This window comes from Coregonus clupeaformis, chromosome 17 (assembly GCF_020615455.1).
Source record: "Coregonus clupeaformis isolate EN_2021a chromosome 17, ASM2061545v1, whole genome shotgun sequence".
NCBI classification, from domain to species: domain Eukaryota; kingdom Metazoa; phylum Chordata; class Actinopteri; order Salmoniformes; family Salmonidae; genus Coregonus; species Coregonus clupeaformis.
In genome coordinates this window covers 3410174-3430583 of record NC_059208.1, presented here as the reverse complement: position 1 = coordinate 3430583, position 20410 = coordinate 3410174, and the positions used below count along the sequence as shown (strand labels likewise).

The 20410-nt window shown below is 40.3% G+C and overlaps 1 protein-coding gene and 2 non-coding genes across 4 annotated transcripts; 2 read left to right on the top strand and 1 right to left on the bottom strand.

Moving 5' to 3' along the window:
- Positions 1-398: 398 nt before the first annotated feature.
- On the top strand, positions 399-481 carry trnal-uaa. Its single transcript has one exon. It is a non-coding gene; the product is annotated as a tRNA-Leu (tRNA).
- Positions 482-1014: 533 nt separating this feature from the next.
- Positions 1015-1097, top strand: trnal-uaa. The gene has a single exon. It is a non-coding gene; the product is annotated as a tRNA-Leu (tRNA).
- Positions 1098-7360: 6263 nt separating this feature from the next.
- LOC123481055 (hepatoma-derived growth factor-like) lies at positions 7361-20365 on the bottom strand. Of its 2 annotated transcripts, none has more exons than XM_045226048.1 (6): positions 19900-20365; positions 14694-14770; positions 14220-14364; positions 13780-13935; positions 8460-8648; positions 7361-8019 (listed from the first exon to the last, which is right to left on the bottom strand). In XM_045226048.1, exons 1-6 carry the CDS (start codon positions 19984-19986, stop codon positions 7999-8001), a joined length of 675 nt encoding a protein of 224 aa, XP_045081983.1. In that variant the 5' UTR covers positions 19987-20365; the 3' UTR covers positions 7361-7998. The 2 variants fall into 2 exon arrangements, with proteins under 2 accessions (XP_045081983.1, XP_045081984.1); XM_045226049.1 differs by lacking the exon at positions 19900-20365 and adding an exon at positions 19258-19301.
- Between the last annotated feature and the right edge of the window lie 45 nt (positions 20366-20410).

Here is a 20410-nt window from a genome sequence, read left to right as displayed (position 1 = left end):
TAAGGTGTTGGACTCATGATGGAATTGAAGATTATTCAAGTTGATTTGAAACTAACTCCTGGTTGAAGTTTGATTTTGATGTAATCAACCCTCCTTTCACTCATTTGGATGTTGTGTTTGATCCCAGCTGAAATAAATGGCTTTGTCCCATTATTCCACATTGACTCAGCATTTGTTAAATCTTTAGAAACACCTGGAAGTCGAGTTTCTACGACGTTAGACTCATGATCCAAATGAAGAATGTTCTTGTTGGTTTGAAACCCCCTTCTTGTATCTAGTTAAACTTGTATTTGGATGAAATCAAGTCTCATTTAGATTTTGTCCGTCTCAAAGCAAAAATAACTGACTTTATGCCCCTAATTCCAATTTGACAGAGCACTTAATTGTACTTTACCTAAACCAGGATGGCCGAGAGGTTAAGGCGTTGGACTTAAGTTCCAATGGACATATGTCCTCGTGGGTTCGATCCCCACTCCTGGTAGACTTTTAGCTCTGAATTGGATGTAATCAACTCTCCTTCCACTCATTTGGATTTTGGGTGGATCAAAGCGGACCCGTTATTCCACTTTGACTCAGCACTTGTTAATCATTTAGAAACATCTGGATGGCCGAGGTGTTAAGGTGTTGGACTCATGATGGAATTGAAGATTATTCAAGTTGATTTGAAACTAACTCCTGGTTGAAGTTTGATTTTGATGTAATCAACCCTCCTTTCACTCATTTGGATGTTGTGTTGATCCCAGCTGAAATAAATGGCTTTGTCCCATTATTCCACATTGACTCAGCATTTGTTAAATCTTTAGAAACACCTGGAAGTCGAGTTTCTACGACGTTAGACTCATGATCCAAATGAAGAATGTTCTTGTTGGTTTGAAACCCCCTTCTTGTATCTAGTTAAACTTGTATTTGGATGAAATCAAGTCTCATTTAGATTTTGTCCGTCTCAAAGCAAAAATAACTGACTTTATGCCCCTAATTCCAATTTGACAGAGCACTTAATTGTACTTTACCTAAACCAGGATGGCCGAGAGGTTAAGGCGTTGGACTTAAGTTCCAATGGACATATGTCCTCGTGGGTTCGATCCCCACTCCTGGTAGACTTTTAGCTCTGAATTGGATGTAATCAACTCTCCTTCCACTCATTTGGATTTTGGGTGGATCAAAGCGGACCCGTTATTCCACTTTGACTCAGCACTTGTTAATCATTTAGAAACATCTGGATGGCCGAGGTGTTAAGGTGTTGGACTCATGATGGAATTGAAGATTATTCAAGTTGATTTGAAACTAACTCCTGGTTGAAGTTTGATTTTGATGTAATCAACCCTCCTTTCACTCATTTGGATGTTGTGTTGATCCCAGCTGAAATAAATGGCTTTGTCCCATTATTCCACATTGACTCAGCATTTGTTAAATCTTTAGAAACACCTGGAAGTCGAGTTTCTACGACGTTAGACTCATGATCCAAATGAAGAATGTTCTTGTTGGTTTGAAACCCCCTTCTTGTATCTAGTTAAACTTGTATTTGGATGAAATCAAGTCTCATTTAGATATTGTCCGTCTCAAAGCCAAAAATAACTGACTCTTCATCCTTTAGAAACACTTGAATAGCCGAGTGGTTGAAGCCGTTACAGTCATGATGGAATTGAAGAATGTTCTTGTTGTTTCGAAACCCCCTTCTGCTAGAAAGGTTGATTTTGACTGGGCTCTTGATTGTACCTTACCTACACCAGGATTGCCGAGACGTTAAGGCGTTGGACTTAAAATCCAATGGACATATGTCCTCGTGGGTTCGAACCCAACTCTTGTAGAAAGTTTACCTTTGATTTGGATGTAATCCAGTCTCATTTATGTGAACTGTCTTGTGCAAGTTTTAAATTGACACAATACCTGTTAGCAAAGGTGTCAGCTAGAGATGACGTGCAGGGATTTGTAGTTTTGCATGATGTCTACTTTAATGCTAATAAGCATTTTCGAATCAGAGTAAATAGAGCCGAATATATTGATAAAAGTCACCTTGTCCAAGAGAGATTGGTGGTTATCAAAACATCACGCCAGGGTAAGCCTACATGAAACACAGCCCTTATTTTAAGTGTTTCTAAAATCCCCTATGGGAAAAATGAACGGTGGATAAACGATTGGAACCATTTCTCTTTGACCGCTAGGTTTTATGGGTATAAAGACACTTCAGTCTTAAGTGACTTCAATGGGTTCATAAATTAAGATTGACCCATTTCACAGGATAAATAGGAAAATGCTTTGTCGGGAAGTTAACAATGCCACTGTGGGATAGTGGACTTTTCAGTTAGAGATATCTGCCTGCCTTCTTGCATCCCCCATCTAACATTTGGTGGCAGCGGTGGTAAGTAAGTAGCCTTGCACAAGCCTTTGCTTGTGCAAGGCTACTTACTTACCACCGCTGCGACCAAATGGAACAGCTCATAGGGTAGGAGCCTATCTCCTGTTTCTGTAGCGTGAGGCAGCTTGATGTACAAGTACACCCCCTGGACATGACGCCAGTCTATCACAGGGCCTTACCCAGATGTATCTCCTTTATGCTGAGTGCCAAGCAGACTCATCAGGTCCCATTTTCAGTCTTTGGTATGACTTGGCCAGGGACTGAATTCTCAACCTTCCAATATCAGGGCGGACACTAACCACAAGGCCACTGAGTTGGGTGGGATGAACGTTAACTTCCAGGTTGAACGATTAGAGAGGAATGTGCACATTGTTAAGAAAGGCACTCCTGGTGGTTTGTCCTGACAATTTCACAATCACAGGCACATAGAAAGTTACAAACATGACACAGGCAGGTGGACTCATTTTGTCATCAACATGTTTATTGATTTTAACCAAATGGACTGGCGGCTAGCTACAATGGTAGAACCAAGCAGGAAGTGTGGCGGACTGACAATCAGTGATTTATTTTTATTTTTTTAAGTACACCTATGAATTGCAGAAGTGGTGACTATCTGGCTATGACCCAAAAAACATTTGGAATCCTTTCGACAGAATTATGTTTTAAAAGTTGAAAAATTATGAAAGCTCCAGAATCATGCAGTAGGTCAGTCAGCATACAACATTATCTATGAATGAGTGACAGTCTAGCAGTTGAAAAGGACGGCTCAAGTAAAGGTCTGGGCCAAATTCAGTACAGACTTAGCAGTTCTAAGGCCTGGTCCTGCAGCGCCCCTGTGTGTCGTGGTTTTCAAACCTAGTCAATTAATGACTTATGGAGTTCGAAAGACCTGATGATTGAATGCAAATATGGATTTCACCAAACATGGGCCACAACGAATGAATGACATCCAAACAACATCCAATCATACAAACTACAATACACAATGACAATTACAAAACATACAAATAAGGGAGGGACCAATAAAATGTGACAAAGGGCTCCCCGAAATAACAATCACACTGTATTTCAAACATCAACAAAAGGGTTATATTCTTACAAACTAAATGTTTATTTTATTTTATTTTTTACAAAAAATAATTAAAAATGTGGTTTAGCATCCAAAATCATAGGACAATCCTCAATTAAAAAGGTCTCTCTGCTCCAGTTCAAAAGGTTTGAAGGACAAGTCACTCACACCGAAATATCAAGCTACACACGGTACACACTCAAAGTATGTCCCACAGTGAATAGTATAATAAAAAAGCAGAGCAACTTCAAATCAGAATTGTAACAACCATGTACCCAAAGACAGAGGTCGTTTGCAGTGTTAAAGTGTTCTGTTTTCACAGGTGCCCCAATATCACAATAACCTGGACACCATCTTGTTGGACATTGGCCACAAGGCTGATGTCCTTCTCACTACATTGTCACCATTAAAGCACCATAAGAGATGGATGACATGAGATTGCAAATGTATGGACCAATGAACAGTGCAGTGGATATTAACATGATCTATCAAGAAATATATATTTTTAAGACATGAGCGATAACTTACCATAGAACCCTCATATTCAAATCTGAACCTTGAAGCCACTTCCACTGCTTTTTAAAAATGTATTATTCTTCCCCTCTAATCAGGGACTGATTTAAACCTGGGACACCAGGTAGGTGCAATTAATTATCAGGTACAACTGAAAACCAGCAGTCCTCCAGACCTCCAGGGTAGGATTGAATGCCCCTGCCATAGAACATAGTCCTTCCTAGTCATTTTTCAGACCTGAAAGTATTCAACCCTACCCAAACATGTCACTGGTTAATACCAACATTGTCACAAACATTCATGAATGTTTTTCTTGCTTTAAGAATGCACATTTCATTTTGGGGTACTTTCTGAAATATGTTTTCCCTGAACTATTACATTTGTGGAAATTGGCCTATATGGATAGGGCTACATTGAAATGTTTCTTACAGAAGAAACATGAAAAGCAAATGCATTAGCATGGTAGCAATTGAAAGTGAACAGTTTGGAGATTATGGGAAAATTATTACACCAAAGTTGTGGACACAACAGTTTACCTGACAAGACTGAATTCAAACATTACACTGTTGATTTGATGTGCATTTTACATTTACTATACTGTGCTACATTTGTTGATAAAATCAGAAAATACTCTGATTACATCCAGTAACATAAGAATATTCCTGGAAAATGTGGGGTAGGTGCAACATAAGACAAAAAATCACAAGGGCTTGAGTTAGAGGACTATCTGGTGTCTCCAAGTGACCAAACACGTCTCCAAAGTGTACACAGTCCCTAAGTAATTTCAATGCACTTTTATGACTCAAAGAAGGGTTCAACTATACAGTGCTTTTTTTTAGCTCTCCTAGCTGTGCCGTTGAGGAACTAGAGCAAGCACACTTGTAGTCATTTTGTTTGGAACACAACCCTGCACCCACGCAATCAAACAATGACTGTTGTTTATGCAATCCAAAAACGGCCCATTATAAATCAAATAATTTGAAAGCTTGTTCTATTGACAACATCACTAGCTAAGTTAGAAAATACGATCTTAATGTTAGGCTTTCACAAGGCAATTCCAAGAAACGGATCGTAATTTTGGTGCGCATAGAAAGGAGTCATGAGTGCATTCAGGTGCGTGTTCTTCAGCGAATTTTCTTCACAATAGACAAACATAGGCTCATTCTGGTCAGAACAACCCAGGGTATGACGCCATGTCATCTTGTAACTGTACATCAAACATAATAATCATAAACATTGACACTGTATATAACATGAGTTTTATGATATGGAAATGTGAAGTGCACATTTGGACTCACGGGTGTTTGGCTTGCATGTATGACATCAAAGCGGTATTTATTATAATCTTCAACGTCTCACCTTTCAAAATACATTGAGTCCTCTTAATTCATAGCATTTCCCCCACTCAGACAACAAATTTGCCAAATTAGCGGGAGGGATGGGGGCAACTTCGTCTCGTGTGCAATGCTCAAGTTCAGAACAGCTGTCAGTCAAAACCCATTCAGCGCTCTGAAGCACAGAACCTGAGCACTGACGTCATTTATAGCATTACTGCGTTCCAATTTAGGCGCTTATCAGACATTTTCAACCAATATACGGGTACGAGTGTAACAGGTTAAGACAGGGCTTTACAAAGTGGTTTTGTTCTCTTGTATTTGTGTTTATGTGAATAGATGTGACATTCTATCAAAATAGGGAATTCTATGGGATCCAAGTGTCATTGAAGACATTATTTGGTCACCTCCCATGTACAGGCAGCATGCAACATTGTATATTGCGTTAAAGCGATAGTTTTGCTAGCGACAACTTGCTAGTGATCTAGGCTAAGTGAAATATCTTAAAAGTGCAACACACCATGAGTAAGAAAATACATCACCTGTTTCAAAGTCAGGCCGAGGAAAGGGGGGGGGAAAGCAAGTACAATTCCTATTATGTACAGTGCATTCGGAAAGTATTCAGACCCCATTACTTTTTCCACTTTGTTACGTTACAGCCATATTCTAAAATGAATTAAATAAAATGTTTTCCCTAAATTTATACACAATACACCCATAATGACAAAGCGAAAACCGGTTTCGAGAAATGTTTGCAATTTTATAATAAATTAAAATCAGAAATACGTTATTTACATAAGTATTCAGACCATTTGCTATGATAATCAAAATTGAGCTCAGGTGCATCCTGTTTACATTGATCCATCCTTGAGATGTTTCAACAACTTGATTGGAGTCCACCTGTTGTAAATTCAATTGATTGGACATGATTTGGAAAGGCACACACCTGTCTATATAAAAGGTCCCACAGTTGACAGTGCATGTCAGAGCAAAAACCAAGTCCTGAGGTTGAAGGAATTGTCCATAGAGCTCCGAGACAGGATTGTGTCGAGGCACAGATCTGGGGAAGGGTACCAAAAAATGTCTGCAGCACTGAAGGTCCCCAAGAACACAGTGGCCTTCATCATTCTTAAAATGGAAGAAGTTTGGAACCACCAAGACTCTTCCTAGAGCTGGCCGCCCGGCCAAACTGAGCAATCGGGGGAGAAGGGCCTTGGTCAGGGAGGTGACCAAGAACCCAATGGTCACCCTGACAGAGCTCCAGAGTTCCTCTGTGGAGATGGGAGAACCTTCCAGAAGGACAACCATCTCTGCAGCACTCCACCAATCAGGCCTTTATGGTAGAGTGGCCAGACGGAAGCCACTCCTCAGTAAAAAGGCACATGCCAGCCCACTTAGAGTTTGACAAAAGGCACCTAAAGGACTCTCAGACCATGAGAAACAAGATTCTCTGGTCTGATGAAACCAAGACTGAACTCTTTGGCTTGAATGCCAAGCGTCACGTCTGGAGGAAACCTGGTGGTGGCACCATCATGCTGGGGGGATGTTTTTCAGCGGCAGGGACTGGGAGACTAGTCAGGATCGAGGGAAAGATGAACCGAGCAAAGTACAGAGAGATCCTTGATGAAAACCTGCTCCAGAGCACCCAGGACCTCAGACTGGGGCGAAGGTTCACCTTCCAACAGGACAATGAACCTAAGCACACAGCCAAGACAACGCAGGTGTGGCGTCGGGACAAGTCTCTGAATGTCTAAGTGGCCCAGCCAGAGCCCGGACTTGAAACCGATCTAACATCTCTGGAAAGACCTGAAAATAGCTGTGCAGTGATGCTCCCCATCCAACCTGACAGAGCTTGAGAGGATCTGCAGAGAAGAATGGAAGAAACTTCCCAAATACAGGAGTGCCAAGCTTGTAGCGTCACACCCAAGAAGACTCGAGTCCATAATCGCTGCCAAAGGTGCTTCAACAAAGTACTGAGTAAAGGGTCTGAAAACGTATGTAAATGTATATTTCCTTTTTTTTAAACCTGTTTTTGCTTTGTCATTATGGGGTATTGTGCGTAGATTGATGAGAAAAAAACCAATTTAATCAATTTTAGAATAACACTGTAACGTAACAAAATATGGAAAAAGCCAAGGGTCTGAATACTTTCCGAATGCACCTTAAAGCCAAGAACATAAATATATGTTATTTTTATAAAGCACAATGACATAGCTAAAAGCTATCTAATATTCTCAAACCAATGAACCTCAAAACTAAAAACGTATTCAAACAGGATAAGCAGGATTTTTATGTCAAATGGAAATGTATTATGAATGTGATGTTCAAAAGATTTCCCCGAAATTGTGTTTCTGTATTTGTTTGCTTATGTTCAGATTTTTGTTAAGAAACCGGCAGGCGTGTGTACTCTCTAAACTGTAATGCATTTGACACCTAGCAGCTAGAATTCATAATTGAAAAAATTATAATACATCCAAAACCCATTTCCTCTTGAGCATTGAATTTCTCATCACTATTGGTTTGACAACAATTTAAATCCTGGGATATTCAATACCCCCAACTGGCAAGTAAGTTTGTTTTGCCTGTACAATTTCTATATAGGTCTTAACACTTTCCAGTTACTTAAACAGCAGAAACCTAGCATTCAAAGATTAGCTAATTATGTTGACACCCCAGATTCCATGGAGAAAAACCACAGGTCCTTGGTCATCCTCAGAGGATTGATGTTAAGCACTGTCAGTCACAGGCTGAAAGAAAAGCATGGAGAAAATGTTACATTGCATCAGCAATTTTCATGTTTTAAAATAATGTTGGATATGAACCAAACACCACCAACTATTCAAAGTTAAGTGGATCAGGGGTGAGTTTCTCAAAAACCTTGTTGCCAGCGCAGCACTATACATTTCTTGATGACCCAGCTCGCGTAGAACAGCAAAGTGCTTAATTTGATGAATTTCGTTAGTCCAAGCATAGAAGATTGTCAAGAGAAATAACAGGCCATATTAGCTTCAAGGCTTTTGGAAAACTCACCCTGGGTCAGGCCCTGATGTATGACCAAATGAATAGATCTTCTCGGAACAGGAGATTGGTGTAAAACATAGTGAAGGGTACATTTAATTTATTAGTAGTATTTTTAAAGTTGTTTAATATGTCTCTAACTCAACAGGCAAAAGACAGCTTCCCTCACCTTCTCTGATGTTAATTGGGCCTCAGTCAGTGGTTTTGCCTGGCCCTCTGGCTTTGGTTCGCCTGCGGAAGACAGTGCTGTGGGCTTAGGCCCTGCCTTGTCATTGAGCTTCAGCTCGGTGTCAGACTTCTTGCTATCCACCTTCGAGTCACCTTTGCTCTCTGTGTCCTTAGGTCGTTTAGGAGAGCTCTTCGGAGAGACAGAAAGACACATCACACTTATTCTAGTGTCATGTTCCCCGAAGTCGGCAAACATGCATGATTGTTTACTTAATTTTGCTTTTTTTGTTACTGTTTCAAATAAACAACCTCTTAAAAACCTTTAAAATACCATGCAATGCCAGTTTCATTACGACAAGCAAAGTGACCCACACCTGCCACTTTTCTATTTAATATTCGTAGCACTTTATAATAACACCTTGTAATAAAGCATTTATAATGGATTAGTAAATAGTTTATTCATTAATCATTACTCCAACATTTGTTAACGTTAGTATGCTAGCTATTCACATATTTATAAACGTTTAAAGTATGTAATAATGATCCATAGGATAATTTATAAGATGTTTAATATAGGTCCTTATAAACCATTTACTAATCATAAGTAAAGACTTTTGCGTGACCTCATCTAAAGTGAGGGCTATTTATACATTATGTTTTGAGTGACCAGTGTAATTTCTCACAAAAAGATGGACATGCATTGGTAGACATTCCAGCAGTACCTGATGCTCCTTAAGGTCTCAAAATAGCCTAGAACATACAGTATCAATGGTAAAAGAATAAGCACACAACACATAATGTTAAAGGAAACATTGCGAAGATTGTAGTCATAAAAACTGTTGTAAAACAACTGTTTCAAGGACGTGAGGAAACATTGTAATGCAAATGTTTTGCTAATGTTGTCAATCTCTCAAACCAGAACTAATCATAAAACAGGGAGATGTAGCCTACACACACAGCTGGCCGGACCGGCCAGTATTTCTCTAGTGGGTTTTTATTCCTTCATTACAACATATGTGATTGAGTTAGAAATGTTACATGTATAACCTTTAAATGCTTCCAGTGCCTCAGTCTTTTAAACTCAGACTATTTTAACACTTTGCTTTGTTTGGCGGCACTTTTACTAGCCTTTAAAGGGTAGTAACTATTTAAACGTAATGGGATAGTTCAGCGAAATTATGTATTCAGGTATTTGTTTTCTTACCACGTAAGCAGTCTATGGACTGCTCTAAGGAGCAACTGCAATCCACACTGGTTTTGGTAGTAAAATCACTGCCAAAAAAAGGGTAATGTTTGCATTTTCGGACAAAAACTTTACTTTACTCAGCATAGAGTGTGTCTGAAGTTACACATCACACTATTAAAAGTGTGACTATTTGTATTTATTAAGGATCCCCTTTAGCTGCTGCCAAGGCATCAGCTACTCTTCTTGGGGTCCAGTAAAATTAAGGCAGTTATACAATTTTAAAAACATAACTATACATTCTCAACAGATTTCACAACACATTAAGGGTGTGGCCTCAGGCCCTACTCTACTACCACTGTTCTGGAATAAAATGTTCACTATATTTCCTTAAACATCGTCTGTATTGTGTGATTATTGTTTAACCATCGATATGTTCTAGGCCATTTTGAAAACTTAAAGCTGGAATGCTTAATGGTGAAACTGCCATGTCCGTTTGCGATATTTCAACAAAGTTACTGCAAACTGTACATGCCCTTATATCAGTAATCAGTCAAAAAGAGAGTATCTTGTCCTGGTCCTGAAATCTGCTCCAGCATTCATCCCAGTAATCAGCAACAGAGCATTGGGGTAGGTATATGTCTGACAATGTGTGCGCAATTACAATGATAATTTAAGACGGTCAATTTAAAAAAGTATATAACATAAACATACTGTTGACACGTAGGCTATGGTGTAATGGAATGTTTTGCCTTTGGTAGGTTTTGTGGGTTGACACTTATGTATGCGTCATAAATCAGCTATAAAATAACGCAATATACGGCACAACTGGTCATGACAGTGTTATGACCATATTATAACAAATTAAGTATAACTGTTTTGACATATTATGACATGGTCATGACTGTGTCATAACGTGTTATGACGCTGGCTGTAAAGTGTTACCTACTTATCTCTATTACAAGGCGTTATTATAAACCGCTACTGAATATTCCTGTAGAATATACACAGAGTTTATAAAACATTAGGAACACCTTCCTAATATTTTGCCGTCAGAACAGCCTCAATTTGTCAGGGCATGGACTTTACAAGGTGTCAAGCGTTCTACAGGAATGCTGCCCGATGTTGACTCCAATGCTTCCCACAGTTGTGTCAAGTTGGCTGGATGTCCATTGTGTGGTGGACTATTCTTGATACACATGGGAAACTGTTGAGTGTGAAAAACCAGCAGCGTTGCAGTTCTTGGCACAAACCGGTGCGCCTGGCACATACTATCATACCCCGTTCAAAGGCACTTAAATATTTTGTCTTGCCCATTCACCCTCTGAATGGCACACATACACAATCCATGTCTCAAGGCTTAAAAAGCCTTCTTTAACCTCTCCTCACCTTCCTCTACAATGATTGAAGCGGATTTTACAAGTGACATCAATAAGGGATCACAGCTTTTCACCTGGATTCACTTGGTCAGTCTGTGTCATGGACAGAGAAGGTGTTCAAAATGTTTTATACACTCTGTATAATGCAGCCTAAAGCAGAAAATGGTCATGCCATCGCCTGTGAGTAAGTTCTTCGCCAATAACAGCCAGTACCAGTCATTCACATGAAGAGGAGACGGAGATAAAGGGTTCGCAGATGCGGGTGCCTTGTGAGAATTTGTCGGCGAGTGGGTAACCTGCCTCTACCATCCATCCTATTGTCAGTCATTGACTGTTCTCTCTGCTACCGCACGGCAAGCAGTACCGGAGCGCCAAGTCTAGGTCCAAAAGGCTCCTTAACAGCTTCTACCCCCAAGCCATAAGACTGCTGAACAATTAATCAAATGGCTACCCTTACTATTTACATTGAACCCCCCCCCTTTTTTTGTGTTGTTTCTTTTTACACTGCTGCTTCTCGCTGTTTATTATCTATGCATAGTCACTTTACCCCGACCTACATGTACCTCAATTACCTTGACTAACCTGTACCCCCACACATTGACTCGGTACCGGTACCCCCTGTATATAGCCTCGTTATTGTTATTTTATTGTGTTACTTTTTTATACATTTGTTTATTTAGTAAATATTTTCTTAACTCTATTTTCTTAAAACTGCATTGTTGGTTAAGGGCTTGTAAGTAAGCATTTCACGGTAAGGTCTACACCTGTTGTATTCAGCGCATGTGACAAATACAATTTGATATCAAGTGCACTATAGGCCTTCCGCTGGCCAATCGGATGGCTCAGATGACCCTGTCTGCAGTAATTTAGCAGGCATAAAAGAAAGCTACAGCAAAGTTGATACTGTGAGATTTCAAAACGTTTAAAACCATGACTAGAGAGAGACCCAACGAATACAGCAAAGAGATGCGTTCATGTTTATGAGTGAGTTCATGTTTAAGTTCTTACTCAGCACTGTCAACACTTTGTATTCAACACTTTCATTAGCCATAAAATGCGCGTTCCTACTATTTCCACTCAGCGCTACAACAAGCACTGCAGCAGTAATGAATGAGTTGGAAAGTGTATCTATAGGCATGTATTGTTGTTATTATTAGCAGCTTGGGTCTTTTTTAATATCAAGGAATATTTCACTTTCTCTGTTCATAGGAGTAACATGAATTTGTGCATGAGGCAGAAATTATGTGGTGCAAAGGTGTCCCTTTGTGTTCAGCGCCAGTGGAGGAAAGGGAGAGCGGAGGGATGTTGAGAGGCAGACCCTCAGTCTGCTGCTCTCTCCCTCTACTAAGACTGACCATCAGATGCAGGCACCATCAGCCCAGTAAAATAAAAAACTCATTTAAATGTATGCTCACTCAGCTGCGCCTCACAAGTAATACAACTGATCAATTACCAGTGTGATCATATAGCCTACCTCAAATTTTGAAATATATATATATTTTTAAATGGACCCAACAACAATGCACTGGTAGGGCAATTCAAGCAAAGCCAATATGCGGTGATAATGTATTGGGCCTATAGCTTACTGCACAAACCTCATTGCTACAGTACTGTTTTTAATAGGTCAATGTTGCATAAGCTTATGTTTTTTAAGTAATGTTTAAAAAAAATCTGAGCAGTAGATCTCTGCTTGCATTTTGACTCAGAAAAGGTTGGTGACCACTGTTCTACAGTTTTCCCTATTAACACTATCAACGTTTCCCTTTACTGTGGCAATTGTGATCGAATCAATGCAATATTAGCCACTTTCAATGCAACATACCGAAACAAAACAAATTATGCAAGAGATTTTGTTGTAGGCAGAACACATCGGAGTAGGATACTATTGCATTGACACGCACACCTAAGCCCATACTCTACACAAACAGGTGTGGCATAAACATTTCAGAGCTGCAGTAGGCCTACATGCAAATAGACCATTGCCATATATGGATCTGTACCATTTACTCTGAACTGGACTGTGTTTACAGCATGAGATGCGCTTGTTTTGAGATCAAAGCAAGAGCTGCATATAGCCACTTATAATTTGCTATTTAGTGAGTTAACCCAGTTAGACTTTTTTTTACATTTTAGTCATTTTAGCAGACGCTCTTATCCAGAGCGACTTACAGGAGCAATAAGGGCACACAGACAGATCTTCGAAAAGCGAGTCAGGTAAATAACTTTTTTTGTCTTAAAGGGGAAATGTTGTATTTTGAGTAGCCAATAATTTGTCTGATTCGCTGTAATAATAGTATGGGAATAATAATGCATTGTATTTTGTAAAGTAGTTTCTTGCATCAAACAACATTTTCAGTCACTTTGTCTAAAGGACAAGTGGATAAACAGGTTAATGTCAAGCCCTGCATATTTGTTTTATTTTCTCATGGAATGTAGGCCTACATTGAACACCACACATTGGCTGCTACTGTAGGCTGAATGATAGAACAGCTATTTCCATGTTAAAATGTTATGGGATGCATTTTCTCCATTGTTGTTGATGGTAGGACACTCTAGTCGGACTACATTATGATCAAATAGCCAAAGTAGCCTACGTGGCCACTGTTAAAACTTAAAGCGGGTACAGCCTCAGTGCTCACAGTAAACGCGAGCTGGAAGCTGCACAGAATTTTCACAACGTTCAAGTTTGCGCTCAGCAAACATGAAATTTGCTCAGTGCAGAAAACATTTTGGGAACATTGCTTGTGACTGATACTTACCTCGACGGAACCCCCAGCTTTCCTCTTGGCTACTCCCCTGTCGTTCTTCTCATCGATGATGAGGGTCCCTTCATCCTCATCACTGCTTCCTTCTGCATTCCCCTTTCGTGGCCCACCTGCCTCCACCATCCCCTCTGCTGGGGTCTCCTTTGCCGGCTGGGGGAGAAAGAACATAATTAAGGCAGGAAAACTTGGTGAATTACTCCTTGTAGTTGCTGAGGTTGAGTATAGGTAAATGTGTATTTGGGAGTATTTTTCGTCATTGATGATAAAGTAATAGGGATTTTGTGTTCCCAGAATAGGAAAAAGAAACATTGTGTGGTGTGCGTCTTAATATTTGCTAAAATCATACGTTGTGTCACACAGGAACAAAGGTTCACGCACGTCGGCAGGTAGACAGACACCTCCCTTTCCGTCGTACTCTAAGCACACACACACACCTCATAGCCTGTGGGTTCGTGTACCACCGTAGGGTTGTTCTCAATTTCCCATAGACCCTCACTGAAGCCTTTCCTCTTGGTGGGCTTGCCAAACTTCTCCTTGCCCTCCTCATAGGGGAACAAGTCCTTGGGACCCAGGAATGCCCTGAGAGGGCAAAGGTTAGAAAGTTCAAAGGTTGACGCGTGCAACCACCTACAGAGCTTCAAAATACTATTCTATGGAGCTACCAGGTAATAGGGTAATGTCTAATTCCAAATGAACCGCCTAATGCACTTGTGGAGATTTGGAGAGAATTTGATAGGTGTAAGGAACAATATGGTTGTAGCTCCAACTTGTTCTCCAACAAGCTAGTCTGTATTTTCACCATATTACTTACATATCAAAGCCTCTCAGATCTCCACAAGTGTATAGAAGGTAGGGGCTCATTTGGAATTGTGATAGGATTCATCGCATCAAAAAACATATTCACTTACGTCTCATGTGTCCCAAAGAAGAACACTTGGTACTTGTTTGCGGGGGACTTGACTGCTCCTTCAGGTAACTCGTTAATCTGCGGAAGAAGGAAACAGGGAGTGTAATCTTTTAGTGAGTGCTTCTGAAACGTCCACCAGAAATAAACCAAAAATTGTAGCTCAACCAGAAGGCGAACTAACAAAGAGTCACTAACAACCAAACTAAATAGGTGGGGTTCAGAAGGACACTCATGGGGTGTACACTGAAAGTTAGCAACAACAACTGGGGCATAAAAGGCACCCATCATGACTAAATTTGCCCAAGAGGAGGCAAACAAAATGAAAACCCACACCAAACTTAAATACAGGAAGCAAAACAAAAAAATGGAGCAAAACAAAAAACAGGGATGATCAGATAAAGGATAGTTTTTTAAAGAAATGAAATAGAGAGAGACAACTAAAGGCGTTAACCCTTCACAGCTCTCAAGGCAAATGGATCACTAGGCCAGCACAGGTGAAACACCTTCTGACTAACGAGGTGACACTAATCGGTGAGCCCAACGTCCAACCTCGAAATATAAATGAAAAAAAAACAGCACGTAACACTTCATCAAACTAAATGAAAACTAGTGGTAAAACTTCAACAAAAAGTGCACATGATATTGATTTATGAATTGCAGGAGCACTACAAACATAAAATATTTAGTTTGGCTACTGAAACAAAGAAAAGAGACAGACCAGCGTAAACAAAAAGGCCAGTGCTGCATTAAGGTAATTTAAAATGTACTTCACACTCGACAGGCCTGGTTGTAAGTGCTTTAATGACTGACAAACACTTTTGTTTTCTCACTCAAATACACACATAGCATAAATGACTGCAATTTAGAGTTGTCAAAATGGTGTCACTCTCCCCAAGGCAAATATTGGGCAATGAATACAGTGGCAAATCAATAAGTCTCTTCACTGACTCACTTTGAGCTGAACAACAATAAACAACAATAAACAACACAGGCAGACCTGTGTGTGTGTGCAGTGAGAGGAAAAAAGTATTTGATCCCCTGCTGATTTTGTATGTTTGCCCACTGACAAAGAAATAATCAGTCTACAATTTTAATGGTAGGTTTATTTGAACAGTGAGTGACAGAATTACAACATAAAAATCCAGAAAAACGCATGTCAAAAATGTTATAAATTGATTTGCATTTTAAATGAGGGAAATAAGTATTTGACCCCCTCTCAACCAGGTAACGAGCTGAGATTAGGACCACACTCTTAAAGGGAGTGCTCCTAATCTCAGCATGTTACCTGTATAAAAGACACCTGTCCACAGAAGCAATCAATCAGATTCCAAACTCTCCACCATGGCCAAGACCAAAGAGCTCTACAAGGATGTCAGGGACAAGATTGTAGACCTACACAAGGCTGGAATGGGCTACAAGACCATCGCCAAGCAGCTTGGTGAGAAGGTGACAACAGTTGGTGCGATTATTCGCAAATGGAAGAAACACAAAAGCACTGTCAATCTCCCTCGGCCTGGGGCTCCATGCAAGATCTCACCTCGTGGAGTTGCAATGATCATGAGAACGGTGAGGGATCAGCCCAGAACTACACGGGAGGATCTTGTCAATGATCTCAAGGCAGCTGGGACCATTGTCACCAAGAAAACAATTGGTAACACACTACGCCGTGAAGGACTGAAATCCTGCAGCGCCCGCAAGGTCCCCCTGATCAAGAAAGCAGATATACAGGGCCGTCTGAAGTTTGCCAATGAACATCTGAATGATTCAGAGGAGAACTGGGTGAAAGTGTTGTGGTCAGATGAGACCGAAATCGAGCTCTTTGGCATCAACTCAACTCGCCGTGTTTGGAGGAGGAGGAATGCTGCCTATGACCCCAAGAACACCATCCCCACCGTCAAACATGGAGGTGGAAACATTATGCTTTGGGGGTGTTTTTCTGCTAAGGGGACAGGACAACTTCACCGCATTAAAGGGACGATGGACGGGGCCATGTACCGTCAAATCTTGGGTGAGAACCTCCTTCCCTCAGCCAGGGTATTGAAAATGGGTCGTGGATGGGTATTCCAGCATGACAATGACCCAAAACACACGGCCAAGGCAACAAAGGAGTGGCTCAAGAAGAAGCACAAGCTGAAAGTTCGAGTTGCCAAACGTCAGCCTCGAAACCTTAATGACTTCTGCAAAGAGGAGTGGAACAAAATCCCTCCTGAGATGTGTGCAAACCTGGTGGCCAACTACAAGAAACATCTGACCTCTGTGATTGCCAACAAGGGTTTTGCCACCAAGTACTAAGTCATGTTTTGCAGAGGGGTCAAATACTTATTTCCCTCATTAAAATGCAAATCAATTCATAACATTTTTGACATGCGTTTTTCTGGATTTTTTTGTTGTTATTCTGTCTCTCACTGTTCAAATAAACCTACCATTAAAATTATAGACTGATCATGTCTTGTCAATGGGCAAACATACAAAATCAGCAGGGGATCAAATACTTTTTTCCCCTCACTCTATGTTTGGCATTATGGGCTAGTTTAGGGAATAGTAATGAATTTTTGTTTCGCGTGCTATGAATGTGCATGCACATCTGGGATCGTGCATAAATATATTAATAAACCAATGCTTATGTGAGTGTATACTTTTCTGCGTGCTCATTTGACACATTCTTTGGTGTAGTTGCACATTTGCAGGTGTCCGACATGAACACACACACAGAAATAGAAAGACAAATTTTAAGAATTAACATTTCAGCAGTAGGCCTAAATTAGTCCTACTTTCATCTCTAATTACATTTCTATGCTCACATATCTGCTTTTATTCAAAACTATGTAAGATCAAAGGATTAGAATTGATTCTCTACACTATCTTATTTTCTCACAAACTGAAATTAGGAGACTATTAGTTTTAGCAACCAGGAAATGGCTGAGCACGGGAAGCATAGAAATAGCGCACATAGAACAGATATACCATTTCTTAGACGTGCTTTCAAGTAGAATGATAGATCTCTAACTCAAATTTCTATGTGAATTTGGTCACCCAAAAAGTTACATATTGCCACTTTAAAATACGTGAAGGGAAGTGAACAAGTGCACACTTTGGAAGCAAGGAGAGATTATTGAGACAACCCTGGACAGGTGAAAATAAATATCCACCATATTGCTTCACCTAGGCTACCTTGTTTTCAGATCAAGGAGAGGAGATTAAGACTAGACAGGATTGAGAGGTACCCATGATCTTTCTCTGTGGGACGCAGCTATGGTGTGTTGTACAGGAAGCCCTGTGACAACGGTTGGGCCCTGAGTCACTGTGCCCGTCGGCCTGCCTGCCTCACTGTGCCACCTTGCTTCCTGATGGGCTTCATGCCAAAGAGGCCCTATAGGCGTGCCCGTTGTGTGTCTTACCAGTGTGTGTTTGGTGGGCTGGGGCGGGGCGGGGCGGGGCAGGGGCATTGACTGTCGACAGTCTGGTAAAGGTCAAGGAGGGAGGAGTAGTGGGAGAAGAGACAGACAGACAGAAAACAAGAGGGGGGGGGGGGGGGATATGCATTGTTCCAGGGATCTGACCAGCCATGTCCTGTATCTATGGTTATCGTAGGCTGAAAGCCATTCTGAGCTTTCTGATATCACTCTATATTTTACCCATTATCTTAACCATTACACTTCCCCCAAACTGAACGATAGCCTCTTCCTAGCCACTTTTCTGTTCCATGTCTATTGAATTGCCTGAACTTAATGAGAAGTATCTAGTAGGCTAAGATCACATTTGAAGAGAAAAGTAGCTATTTGACACTTATTGCACCTGTGAGATCTGGCCAATGGGGTTTGTTGAATATTCTACCCAATATATGGCATTTGACACAGGACATGCTCATGAACATTGTCCCTAGTTTCCAACCGTAAACTTTTGTAACAGTGCCCTCTAGGCATCTGGCTGTGAATTTCTGTAATGTACAGTACACTGCTATCATGAGCAATGCAAAATTAATACAAATTAACAAATAACACATTCTGCCATGGAGAAGTAACATTGGTTGTGGAATTAACATTTATACAATCATTTTCAAACAGCATGAAGCTTGCACTTGTATGCACTAACTAGTCATACAAAGGCATCAAATACTTTTGTGATCAAAAGGCATACTCATTGTAAAATATGAATAGACTACTTTTTTAATAATTATTTTTGTCTTCAGCTGGTCATTTCCCAATATTATTTGGAGGAGGCTACTGTGCAAAGGTATAGATTACAGAAGTAAATTGGGCATGACCTTTGACGAAACAAAATGTATGAAACTTTTATAAGTTTCCAACTGCTGTTGTTGAAGAAATTGGTAGACTATTCACTTGAAACTAATCCACGTTGCAGAAACAGTTAATTACACTTCAATGGATTTAGAATGCCTCAGGAAGGGAGAAACGTTTTCATAGTGCACCAATTCAGGCAATGTTTGTTCTCCTTTGCCCGAGGAGATATATATCAACAATGGCAATTCTCATTAATGACAATAAATCACCTACTTTCCCCTAATTTGCAATGGAGTCTGGGCTAAAATACAACATTTACATTACCGTTACAATAGGCTCGTGCATTGCTGCCAGACAATCAAACGCCGCCGCTGCCGCCAAATATTATCCATTCGGGAATTACCACACTGTAGCAAACTCGGTTACAATGTTTCAAAGTATCCATTTCACGACTCGCCTCAACATTGTATTACATTCACATTGTAAAATGCTACTGATTGGACTTGGAATAGCTTAATATTCTAGAAGTCCTGGGGTAATTGACCTTAAAAGTAGGCTACTCGAGCCTATTTGTTACAGAAGTTGAAGATATTTAATATGTTTGTTTACATGAAGCCAGGATCTATCGAACAGCCTATACTAGGCCTCGTATCAATAGTTAAATTAAACAGTGTCTCTGCAAACTGAACAGTAATCAGGACGGCATTCACTAGGTTACTGTTAAAGTATATTTACTGCTACAATAGGAGATTTCACATTTCTCAAAATGAAACACCGAATGTACAAAAAAATGTCACTTGCCTATTTCACAGCACGTACTCATACGCCAATAAACTTTGCAAAGACAAGGGGGTAGGCCTCATTGAACTGATCTAGCAGATAGGCCTAAATGCATGTGTAATAGACAATACGTAAGCCTACTATTAGCGTTTGGTTTAGTAAGAAGAAAAGTATGAAGGACCTTACCCTCGCGGGCCAATGTGGATAACCCTTCATTTTCGCAAACACGAGATCCCCAGGCTTGTATTCTTTTTGCCTATTCGACCTCGGCATGGCTTCTCAGTGGATTAATAAGATATATAAAAATATATAAAATGTACAATGTCGGTTTACTGTTGCAAGTAAGAACACCGAGATATAGCCACCTAGAGGATTGCACTTGTTAGGTTAGGTGCTTCAGGTTTTCGCGTCAAAATTAAATTTGGAACGTGAACGCAAACGAATTGGTAAATGTGCAGGGTCCAGTGCTTTGCAGAGTGTGGTTACAAGCTGCACCTATCAAGTGTAATTTTCTTATTTTTTAAAACAAAAAATCCCGTTATTCCTGCCGTTCTAATCCTCTGTAGCCTATCTATAGACCTTGTTTTTGTTTGAAATTGGGAACCGCTTCGCTCTTCTGGGCAGACTCATTATCTGAGATTGACTAGTAGGGTCTAGGCCATCTTAATATTCTTCTTCTTCTTCTTCTTCTTCAGGG